Consider the following 13,097-nt stretch of genomic DNA (forward strand, 5'->3'; position numbering starts at 1 on the left):
TCGAGATATCAGAAAAGTGCCGTTTGCTTGATCAAGCCACTTGACGGGCGCATCAATCAGCAATCATACAAATCGCAATCACCTAGTACTAAGCAGCTTGATCAAGCAAAACAAATCTACGTGCTTGACCTCAAACCGCTGGACTGTCTCGAAAGCTCTTGCCGGTTTGTGCAGACAAGGGACTTTTGTCCGCGGAAAACCAATAATCCCGTAGCTTAGATATAAAATATCCGCTGATAAACTTGCCAGGACTCAGCGTACAAATATTCGCTGGAAGCGAAACTCTTGAGCGCTCAACGTGGACTAAAATCCCTGTTCGTCAACGCTACCTTGGATCGTTTCGTTATATTTTTTTGAAGACTCTCCGTACTTTTGTTAGATCCGGTCTGTCGATGTCCTCTGCTGTTCGGGGAATTTTGTACAAGTATTTGTGTAGTCCCTCGTGGCTTGTGTGCGTTATTTGACGCAGTTGTAAGCTATCTTATTTTGATTTTTGACGGATATAAAGTACTTACCCCGAGGACTGTCCCTCGTCTGTGCATGCCTTAAAATTGACGATATTACTGATATTGATTGATGATGTCTGAGCAATCTATCCCTTATTTCACTTAATACTATTTCGTACTCCAGTCACAATTCTAGACCATTCTAACATGAATTTTCCGTTCCAAACTGTAGGTAGTGGTATCGTCGTGGGTAAAAATAAAAACAAAGATGAAAAAAAAAAAACAATTTTATTTGTTCATTTAGCATCATATAGATACAATTTTTGAATTAGTCAACGCATATACTAGCTTTATACAAAAATATATAAGTAATACTATTTTTTATACACATACATACATATTGTTTACCACCATTACATCATTATTTAACAAATTCAACAAGTCACAATACAAAAGCGAACTATCGGGAGTTATTTCCTTTTAAATATAGAATGTACCAGCTATACTCACCTATTTACTTGATGTAAGCTCGACTAGTTTCATCTGATACATCGACTAAATACGGGAGTAGAGCTGGTAGATTCTATACTTAAAGTGTACAATAGTAAGTAGTATGTACGTATTTTGAATACATTATTTGACTTTGACTTTATTGCACACCTAGCTACCCACATGAGAAAAAGCGTGGCCAGGACCAGCGTGGTAGACTATAGCCAAAACTGAGAAGACACCCGTGCTCTGTAATGAGCCGGCAATGGGTTGTTCATGGTGATGATGACAGCTTGTAAATGTATGGAATATGATGTCCTGTTTCCTCAGTCGGCGAGTGGTCACCTGACGACGTGGCGCACGCCGCGCACGAGCAGCTCGACGAGCGGCGCGTCGTGCTCGTAGCCCGCCGAGTGCATGTGGTGACGTATACTCAGGATGCACTGAACAAACAAAATTTACCATTTTATTGCATTATTGGACTCAATTTATAAAACCTGGATATAAAGTATGGATTTGACTCGCTCCAGCAATGCGCGGGGCTGCAATTGCTTGTATAGTATGGAATATTATTGTAAATTGAACAACTGAAAAGAGCAACCGCCAAGTTTCTTGCTGGTTCTTCTCGGTAGGAACGGCATTCCGAACCAATGGTAAATTATTTGACGATTCAAAAGCACTTGTAAAAGTCTAGTTGAGTAAAAATCTATTCTATTCTAAACAACCGTTGCCTATATATATCATAGATAATATAATACTAGCTAATGCCCTCAACTTCGTTCCCGTGGATATAGGTTTTTAAAAATCCTGTGGGAACTCTGCTTTTCCGGAATAAAAAGTTGCCTATGTCAATTTCCGGGACGCAAGCTAACTCAGTACATTTCATCAAAATCTGTTAGAATGTTGGGATGGGAAAAGCTATTAGACAGACGGACTGACACTTTCACATTTATACATATATACTTCTATATATATTTTCGCATATATATTATATAAGTCAGTATTCACGCCATCCTTGCATTGGTAACATGCCTAATAAATGAGGTACTAAGGAATGTGTGTTTATTCGTTATTCTCAGTTCTTAGGAGATTCAAATATCTCCTAAAGAGGTTATAGCTAAACCTATTACCTTTTCCAAATACGTCATGCCGGCCTGCGGGCAGACATCTTCGGCCACGTTCACATTGAACTCGCCGCGGTCGTCGCGTTCCGAGACCACGTCTCGAAGCTCGCGTAGGAACTGCGGCAGACTGTCCGTCGTCAGGTCTGGGACTAGCTTTACTTTCAGCTGGTAACCGACAGGCGTATCCGTTGCTTCTTCATTTATATTTTCATTTTCCGTCTCCTCTACACGAAAGCATCTGCATACACAATATATCTACATAGAATAACAATGCTAATTTGTTGAACAAAATGATATTGGTAGGTATTTTGTATTAATGAAACAAACGAAAATATAATGTACATATTATATGATTAATTAACTTTGAAGATTTATAGACATGACATAATATTTATAACAGGACCTAGTACTATGCACAGTTTTTGATTGAAGGAATTCATAAATTTCATTGAAGGAATGAGTGAGGTTGTTGCGATCATAGAAGTAATTAGTGCTGTTGCACTGGTTGAAGTATTGAGTGTTGTCTATTGCACTGGTTGAAGTATTGAGTGTTGTCTATTGCACTGGTTGAAGTATTGAGTGTTGTCTATTGCACTGGTTGAAGTATTGAGTGTTGTCTATTGCACTGGTTGAAGTATTGAGTGTTGTCTATTGCACTGGTTGAAGTATTGAGTGTTGTCTATTGCACTGGTTGAAGTATTGAGTGTTGTCTATTGCACTGGTTGAAGTATTGAGTGTTGTCTATTGCACTGGTTGAAGTATTGAGTTCTGTCTATTGCACTGGTTGAAGTATTGAGTGTCATGAATTGCATTACTTGAAGTAATGAGTGTTATTCGTATTTGTTGAGGTGAACTCACCGCAGTCGCGACACGCTGGGCACGGTCCGCGCGGGCCAGTGCTGCGAGGTGATCAGCGCGAGGAAGGGCAGAGGCCAGCGGAGGGCGCGCTGTAAGGCCCTCTGTGTGCGCAGGTCCTGCGCGGAGGGCGCGGCCGGGAAGCGCGGGTGGGAGTGATGCCAGCCGCATACGTCCAGTCCGCGGGACCGGAGCCATTCTGCAGCGCACGCTTGTGACACTGAGAATAACAATATAACGTAGATAGGATAGAAAATCTAACGGTCGAGAGTCGAGACGCATCGGCAGTCAAATACTTGCCTCGATGTATCATAGAAAAGTTTTAGTTCCAAGACGGCTGTTATACTATCGGTCATTTAACTACTCATGCTTTTCGACAAATATCAGCAAGCGACCATTATCTCAATATTAATACAAATAAAAAGTTTGTGAATATAAAATATTAAACCTAGAAACGTGATACTAGTTTGAACGCATGACGTGGAAAATTAACAAAAGTGATATGAATAATTTAAAAAAAAACTATCGCAATTTGCTCGAGTTTATCACTTTTATTTTATGAAACAACAAAGTTCCTATATGCAAAATAAGCTAGCGTGATCATACCGAGAGAAGCGAGCGTGAATTTTTTCATTAATTATTTCCAACACTCACCAGGGTCCATATCACAATGCGTAGCGGCGGCGGCGGCGCGCGCAGTTCTGTACAGTCGCATGTATAGTCGAGGCTCACACCACTCACCACCTACTAGACCCATCACCTCGGCGCGTGATGTATGCGCGTGCACGTCCATGCTTATTAGCGCGGATACGTGCAAGTGCACTTCGCAGGGTGGCTGGAATGTTACAAAAAATGTTCATTATTATCCTAAAATGGTATTTCAGGCAAATAACAATGTTGCTACGTAATTTATCGATTGATTATGCACAGATTAATTATTATTTATGTATTAATTTCGGCCGTATATTTATTACCTCATTAAAATAAACTTGGATCACTCTGTTTAATTATCTTTTGCAATTTTAAGATAATTTTGGTAAATATGTTCATAGGTAGTGTTATCTATTTTTGCTCACGTTATTTCACACTTGTTTCTAAAGCTGAAACTAGATGGCGCTACCTACCCTTTGCATTACGCTATCTCACCATGTGTTCTACGATATAAGACAAATTGCTTGGTATCGAAATACAATACGGTTCAGCATGTGAAAGTGTTTTAATTGTACATTGGTCCTTCAGACGCTCGGATAAGTTAAAGTGTGTGCAGTGTTAAAAAAGTTAAAGTCAGTTAAAGTGAAAAAGTGATGTGTTGTGCAACGGTATCGGTAAGACTTAGACTATAAGTTAAGTGAAAAAGACTTGGTTAAATAATTGAGAAGAAAAGACTTTGTTAATTTGCGTTCTAGTTACACTTAGTGAAAAATTCATATTAAAAGACTTTGAAATAATTCGATAACTTCTACAACTTAGAAAAATTCCGTTTAAAAAAGACTTTGGCAAATGAACGTTTCTATGACTTAGAAAATTTCTGTTGAAATAGGACTTTGACAAAATTTCAACGTTTCTACAACTTAGAAAAATTTCGATGAAATTAGACTTTAACAAATATCGAACTTCTTTAAGACTTAGAAAAAATTCGATTCAACTAACTTAGAAATTTTCTGAAAAACTTCAAACTTGGAAATATAAATTGAAAATGACTCAACCAGCAACTCACAACCTACAAGCATGCATAGCACAAAAGTCACTTAGCGAAAGCATATCAAGGCTACACACGAATTTTAAGAAAACTTCAAGGTCGCGGTACTCTCGTGGGTTTTTGGAAACTCGACTAGAAACATTGGATGATTACTGGGAATCATACAGAAAACAACACAATGATATTATTATGCTAAACATTTCCACAGATTTGCTTGAGAAAATTAACTTTGACCCGATGGATAATTTTCACACAACAGAAGATACTTATTTGGAGCTTAAAACCTTACTGAAGGAGTGTTTGAGAGAATTAGATAATACAGAACAAAGATCGACTCTTTCAGCAACATGTCATACTGATTCCACAGAGCAAGTGAAACGCAAAGCAAAACTACAGCCGATTAACATACCTAAATTTTCTGGTGATTACCTTGAGTGGCTTAGTTTTAGAGATATTTTCACTTCGCTTATTCGTAATGATAATAGTTTGTCAGACATAGAGAAATATCACTATTTAAAATCTAGTATTACGGGAGAGGCTGAACAGCTTCTAAAACATTTTGCTCTTACCTCAGCTAATTATGATAAGGCTTGGAAGATTTTAGAAGATCGTTACAATAATGAAAGGGTCATAGTTAATAACACAATAAATCGGCTACTCACTCAAGGAAAGATGAATGTTGAATGTGCGCGAGGAATAAAGGAATTATTGGACACTACACAACAATGTTTGCATTCTTTACAGAATTTAGGAATAGATACTGAGACTTGGGATCCTATAGTAACTCACGTGGTTGTTTCAAAATTGGATATGGAATCTCACAAGCTATGGGAACAATCACTAGGATCTTCCACACACATTCCTTCCTTTACGTCCTTGGCGTCTCACCTAGAAAATCGATTCAGATCTTTAGAAATGGTCAGCAATTCAAACAAAGAAGTACCTAAAAGAGACTCACCCAAAGCAAAGGACACAACTAGAATAAACTCGCACAACACACCTGTAAGAAGTTTCATCACAGAAGCCACACGCACTTGCACATACTGCTCACAAAACCATTATGTTTGCCACTGTAAAGATTTTGCCAGCTTAGATGTCACTTCACGTAAAGATTTCGTCAAACAAAACAACATTTGCTTCAACTGTCTTGTTCAAGGTCACAGAGTGTCTAAATGTAGACAGAATACATCTTGCAGCCAGTGTAGACTACGTCACCACAGCCTGCTCCATATTACAAACCCTGACAAGCCACCTGCCAATGATAAAGAAGAGAACCCACAAGCTACTTGCAACCACGTCACCATGAGAGTACAATCTGAAACAGAAGGCGATCAAGTTATATTAGCAACAGCACAGATTGCAATAAAAGCTAAGAATGGAAATACTTACGTACTAAGAGCTCTCATCGATCAGGGGTCACAAACCTCATTTATCACAGAAGCAGCTTCACGACTTTTACATCTGGATCGTATTCATGTAAACGGCAAAATCAATGGTATTTCAGACACAACAGTGGTAAAGACACGATCTATGGTCAATTTCACAATGCTCACTAAACCTGAACTCTCTCCACTTGAAGTAAAAGCTTATGTCCTGAAAAGGCTCACATCCCCGTTACCGACAAGAGAGTTCTCACAAGAGTTCTGGCCTTCTCCTATGCAGTTAGATCTCGCTGATCCTAACTTTCACAAGCCAGGCTCCATTGATGTATTGCTAGGTGCCGACGTGCACGCAAAGATAGTCCTACCAGATATACACAGGCACGAATCTCTCGTCGCTATCAACTCTAGCGTTGGATGGTTAATATCTGGAAAAGTCATTCACATGGACTCACAAAAAGAAACTCACAAAGAAACTCACAAGGAAACTCACAAGGAAACTCACAAAGAAACTCACACGGACTCTGAAAAGGAAACTTACACCGGGAATGAAGCTCACAAGGACAGTGAAAATGTAACTCACACTCACGATGTCCTCCGGCTGACGAGTCCGAACACTAAGATGAAAGTAGTTTATGATGCAATGGCTGTTCCTGAAAATTATAAAGCCAACAAGAAAGAATTATTGCCAGGATCTTCACTATTACCATACAAGGATGACCAGTTGACTAGCTGCTCCACTGATGATGATGTGATAAGCCTGCAACACAGTTTAAGTGCAATATTAAATCAATGTAATAATTTCCCTTTGCACAAGTGGTCCTCCAATAGTGAAAAGGTGTTAAATCAAATCCCAAATAAAAGTAATTTGCTAAAAGGTGAAGTGAATATAAAATTCAAAGATAAAAGTAAAGTTTTAGTTGCAACACGGAACTCACAGATAAACAATTTTGAATTGAAACTAAATGTTGGAAATTGTCATTATGTTTTTAAAGAAAATGTGTTGTCTGTAATTACAAAGACCTTCGACTATCTGAGTTGGTTGGCCCCATCAATCATTTCACTAAAAGTTATCATGAACAAAATGTGGCTAGCTGACTTGGATTGGGTTGAAGAGTTCACACCCGAACTGAAAACTGAATGGTTCACTTACCTTGATAAATTCACTAATATGCAAAACTTTCAGTTTCCACAATGGCTTGGTTTGTCAAACGCTACTACTCGGGTTGAACTTTACGAATTTAGTGATGTATCTTGCGCCGCTTTTGTTTATGTCTTGTATCTCAGAGTTTGGAAAGGTGATCACATTAATGTTTACTTGATTTTGGCAAAGACCAGAGTATCATTTAACATACAAATATCAGCTCCTTTCCTAGAACTCTGTGGTTCAGTTTCACTAGCCAAGATGTTGATCTTTGTTATAACTATGTTAAAGTTTTACGATGATTGTGTATTCACATGGACATACTCCACTATAGTTTTGGCGTGCTTACGCAACTCACTATATATCTGGACTAACTTTGTATCGAACTTCACTTCAAAAATGCTCACTATAACGAACAACAGTCAGTGGAATCAAGTTGATTCTGAAAATAACTCTGCTGACTTACCTTCTCGCGATGTGTACCCATCTGACTTACAAGAGACTAAACTATGGTGGACTGGTCCAGACTTCTTGAAATTGTTATTGTTATTATTGTTATTATATTGTTATTGTTAACCACGATGATAATTTACCTGAAACAAAAATTTAATTAAAGGAAAATTGTAATACTTACCTGTCAGCAGCACCTGTAACAGAAAAAAGATTAAATGTTTGTATTAGTTTCTAACAATCTAAAAAAAACGATGAAGTTATTTCACTATCACAAAAAAATTGTAATTCACAAAAGGTTAATTGTATACATACTCTCAATCCTTACCATTGCCCTTAATGATAATTTGTCAAGATTGAACGTCGATCGGCATATGCAGAAGTTTATACTTATCTGAAATTACGAAGTATGTAAAGTAATCATAATCTTTTATTGAAATTGTTGAATATAAGGCCCACAAGAAAGCTCTGCATAAAGTAATCGACTCACCTTGAATAATAGTTTGTCTATTTAAGATTCTTAAGAGTTGGTTAAATAACTTCCACAATTAGCTAATGAAATCTGCATAAAAAATGTAGAAAATGATGTAGATTTCAAAACTATGTTTGTTGTCTATATTTACTTGTCTATATACATATATATGATTTTGTTATGTAGTTTTAGTAACAGAATTTATGTAGTTTGGATTGTCAATGTTAAGTTACTGTTTCTCTGTTACTTGATTTAGTAATTCTCTTTGTTATGTAAATTCACATATTGTCGCCTTTTCTTTGTTAGATTTAAAGGACTTAATTCGTCCTTGGGGGCCGGGATGTTTAATTATCTTTTGCAATTTTAAGATAATTTTGGTAAATATGTTCATAGGTAGTGTTATCTATTTTTGCTCACGTTATTTCACACTTGTTTCTAAAGCTGAAACTAGATGGCGCTACCTACCCTTTGCATTACGCTATCTCACCATGTGTTCTACGATATAAGACAAATTGCTTGGTATCGAAATACAATACGGTTCAGCATGTGAAAGTGTTTTAATTTGTACAACTCATTACTTCCATTAAACAAACCTAGATCACTCATAATTTACATAAAAGAAACCTGGATCATTCATAAGTTACATGGAAGAAACCTGGATCGTTCATTACTTCCATGAAAGAAACCTGGATCACTCATTACCGCCATGAAAGAAACATGCATCGCTCGTTACCTTAATGAACATAAAAATATTATCACTCCCCTACAACCAACAAAATAACACGAAATATCATTTTTACCGGTTTCTCGTCATTGTACAGTCGGCACTGAATGAGATGTATGGTCGGTTTTTTCTGCGCGCGCTCTTTACGCGGCTCCTGGCCTATTTCATACAAATCCCCCGCCTCGGTGTGCATTATTGTGTACCCACCACCACCATCCTAGAAATGGAAACAATTTGATATAAGATCCCTTTCTCAGTATTCGGTATATTTCAGAAAAGGAAAGAATAACTTTAACTTTTGTCCTATTTATTTGGTTTCCTATTTAGTTTCACTTATTTTTTTTTTTTTTTAATAATAAGATTCATTTAAAAAAAGTGTTTTTTTTTTTTAAATTATATTTTTACCACATAAGCTGCTATAATGCTTACCAAAGGAATCTTTCTATTTCTTTTCGGCATGGGCTCAAACTTCCTCAATGGGACTGCTATGGGAGCTTCATCTACTTCATGCTTAGGCTGTATCTTTTGTGGTGAAGCTTCACTGTCACTGTCGATGTCTACTTCTATGTCACTCTCACATTCTGACTCTTTCTTCTTCTCTATTTTAATCTGTAACAATATTTTTCTTATATTATAAATGTGCTCGGGACTTCGTATGTGTGCGCGGGCGGGCGTGCTCTGCCTTTTTGGAGTGTTTTTTTTGTTAAAACTGACTGGATAGCGCTCTAAGGAGGTGCCGTGCGTGTGTTAGCGAGCGCCGGCACAGACGGGGTCCATACTTATATAGTTTCCGTAACTTGTAAATAACTACAAACTTGCATTGGCTAATCTTTGTAAAGCCAGATGAGAGAGAAAAAATAAATTAAAAAAATGTGCTCAACTCGTACAAAGTCAAATAAAAAATTTGTAAACAAAGTTTAAGACCCGAGTGGATTTAGTGTTTTCAAAGATCTCATTAGAATTTCTTTAAATCTTTTCTTAGTAGAGGCAGATCTACCTTATAGCGAGAACTTATGAGCAACATCCCAACTTTTTCTACTCAGCAGTTTGAAATAAGACTTACGGTCGTATTTTCAGAAAATAGCTAGTTTAGCGTCCTTCCTTGAATAATGCGACGAAAATTAATATTCAATTCAATTTCACACCCAGCGAGCTAAGGTCCGAAAATTGTCAGGCGTACCACGACTATTATTAATACTGTGAGAGTATATTCATAAAACTAATAAGCAAACTTACCACTTGTTCTCCCTCAGATAAAGGCAGAGCTTGTCCGGAACCCAACACGATCTGCATCTTAGGGCTCTTCACACTGTCATCCGAAAGTGACAAGCTGGAGTCTTTCCTCTGACGACCTTGAGGCGACTTCTTATTGTCTTTGCTTCTGTTTCTATTAGTTTTGTCATAGTTTCGTGATACTTTTCTCCTACAAATTAATATATTATAGAAAACTAGCTTTCTTTTAAGGGTTCTGTATCACCAGAAACAAAAGTCTGTCTGTCTGTCATGTTTGTCAAGACCAGTCAAGGGAATTGAAACCAATTGTCTGTCAATAAACCTATAGTGTACTTCCCATTGACCTAGAATCATGGAATTTGGCAGGTAGCAATGTCTTATAACTGAATTTGTGGTTACATCACAAAAAGTGTTACTTCTTCTATGATGGTAAGGAGACCATCATGTACAAGTCTGACTATACTTGACCGTTTTATAATAATGAACCAATTTCCGTGCAAGTGAAAGAAAAAATATAATCTGTTATATAATATTACCTATGATTACCAATTTTCTTCATCACCTTAATCCTCTCTTTATGTTGTAAAGCCATATTTCTCGACGTATCCATTTCTGATTGTATCAATTCAGTAGAGCCTATAGTCAAATCATCTTCATAGAATATTTCTGCTGGATCTACCGTCACATTTGCAGGTAAAAACCCAACTTTTGATTTATTATTTTTTGGTTGAACTTTTGAGTTGCTTATTTTTGTTTTATTGTTTTTCTTTTTGAAAGGTTGTTTTAATACTGGAATAGTAGGAGAGCCGGTTGTCACCATACTTAGTACGTCACTGACGGGATCATCTGTGACGATTTCTTCTTGAATCACAGTAGGTGTGTCGATTCCTTCATATTTGTCAAGACCAAGTACAGGTGTGTCTAAATGAATTCCGTGTTCTGCCTCAATTAATGCTTGGATTTCCGCTTCCGTCTTAGTTTTCAGTGTCTGCGATATTTTGCGCACATTCCTTCCGTATTTCGCCTGTGAAAATGATTCCATACATTGTGACTAATTCTGTCATACACAACTTCTAAACTAAATTGACAGTACAAATGTTGAAATCTAGTATATAATCTAGTGTATCATAGTAGTAGGCTATCCTTTTCCATATGAAAGGAATAGCAATATATTTGGATCTATCATTTTGGTTTATTGTAGAGCCTGTATAACCGAATTAGCCACATTATTACTGACTGAGTTTATTTTTTTAATAAATAAGCAGCTTTTTACAACTAATTTTTTTAGGTCTGTCATTTTAGTCATGAGAGATTGAGTACATTTTAAAGATTAGTACCAACATGGAAAGTTAGTACCAAAGAAGGAAAACAGTTTTACCATTTCTCTCTGTAGTAAATCTCTTTCAGCCTGGCTCCACACAGTTTGTAACGTAGGGCTGAACTTGTTTGTTGTATTGTTACCCGACAGCCTCCTCGAAGGCCCTTCTTTCAGCCTGAGAACAATCATCATATACTAAACAGAAGTACAGTAAAATACAGAGGGATGGACAGACAGCTGCAGCTTAGTAATTGTTCATAAATCTGAAAGCCTTGAATTTGTTGTCACATCACAGAAAAAAAATGAAATGTATTTTAATTATTAGCATGGCTAATATTCTTTGTAGTAAAAAAAAAATTTTCAAAGTAAGATAACTATATCAAGTGGGGTATCATATGAAAGAGCTTTACTTGTACATTCTAAAACAGATTTTTATTTATTTTTATGCATAAAAGTTTTTGATTTATCGTCCAAATGTCAGAAAAAATATCAGAGGGCGAGTACGGAATCCTCAGTGTGCAAGTTTGACTCGTACTTGGGCGGTTTTTTGTAAAATAGAGACCAAAAAAATTGATAGTTAAACTATTGCAAATTAAAAATTAATGATATTAGGTGGTATGATAGAAAATATTAGAAGTTTTATAGCAAAAGGAATCTCTAACTTTTAGAAGTTATGTGCATTTTAACCAAATACCTATCAATTGTTTTAACTGTGAAAGAAAACATAGTGAGGAAACCTATATAAGTATAGCTATATAGGTTTCCTCACTAGTCACTATATTTTCACTATGTTCTCAAAGGGGTATAAACTGTAGTCTGCCAATCCACACTTGTCTGGCGTGACAGACTATGACCTAAGCCCTTCTCATTCTGAGAACTGTGCTCAGTAGACTGGCAATGGGTTGATCATGATGATGATGAAGATTGTAATATTATCATTGTTAGACAATTATATTATGAGTTTTTAAGATCATGTCAAGAATACCAGAGTTGATACAAAACAAAATAAGATCATCACAAGTAAAAACAAGTACTCCCTTCCATTAACACCTAATTTATGTAAACAACTCTGTATTCGAAGCTTACCTATTTCTATCTATATTCTGTGAATCATACCAATTGTTTGCTGTGGAATCGAGCAGCCATTGAGGGTGCACCGTGTCTTCTCTGTTTGAACATGATGGACTGTGGATAATAAACAAAATGAAAATAAAAAACTTACCAGCATACAAAACTAACAAATCATTATTTGGTATCAAAATTAAAATCAAAAATATTTTACTTTGTGTTGTTTATAAATAAAAGTTCAATCAAATCAAACCAATACGTACAGCCCGTTAGATATTGACTGGACACTGTAAAAACTATAAACCAATAAAAAATTAGGTATCGGAATAAATAACTTACATCCCTTGGCTATTCTGGGCAAAACAAGAATTAAAAGAGAAATCACCCAGAATGTCTATCTCATCTTCATCCGCCATTTTTATTATTTATTTTAAAATCTCAAGTCAATGGGATAAATTGAAACCATCAAACTAGCGTTGCCAGATGCTTTGTGGTGAATTCTACCATAATTCGGTAGGTAAAAGTACTCTGTGCATAATTTTGTTCTGAGATCAAAAGAATCAGGGAAGATGGGACCCAAAAACACAATTTTTGGACGAGTAAAAAATCTTAATATATCAAACACACACAGTCGGCCACCCATCAGAAAAAATAAGCAGCCAGCCACAGCGGACAGACAGAGTACTCTATTACCTA

At 36.6% G+C, this 13,097-nt stretch overlaps 1 protein-coding gene across 2 annotated transcripts; it reads right to left on the bottom strand.

The window, feature by feature from the left end:
• Nucleotides 1–718: 718 nt before the first annotated feature.
• Nucleotides 719–12,951, bottom strand: LOC123871828. 2 transcript variants are annotated; one of them, XM_045915819.1, is made up of 11 exons: nt 12,741–12,951; nt 12,450–12,518; nt 11,394–11,508; nt 10,552–11,039; nt 10,019–10,205; nt 9,212–9,391; nt 8,859–8,999; nt 3,569–3,749; nt 2,918–3,134; nt 2,066–2,297; nt 719–1,378 (listed from the first exon to the last, which is right to left on the bottom strand). In XM_045915819.1, the coding sequence occupies exons 1-11, from the start codon at nt 12,815–12,817 to the stop codon at nt 1,277–1,279; spliced, it is 1,989 nt and encodes a 662-aa protein (XP_045771775.1). In that variant the 5' UTR covers nt 12,818–12,951; the 3' UTR covers nt 719–1,276. The 2 variants fall into 2 exon arrangements, with proteins under 2 accessions (XP_045771775.1, XP_045771774.1); XM_045915818.1 differs by having other exon boundaries at nt 12,420–12,518.
• Between the last annotated feature and the right edge of the window lie 146 nt (nt 12,952–13,097).

Source organism: Maniola jurtina, chromosome 14, assembly GCF_905333055.1.
Source record: "Maniola jurtina chromosome 14, ilManJurt1.1, whole genome shotgun sequence".
In the NCBI taxonomy this organism is placed as follows: Eukaryota; Metazoa; Arthropoda; class Insecta; order Lepidoptera; family Nymphalidae; genus Maniola; species Maniola jurtina.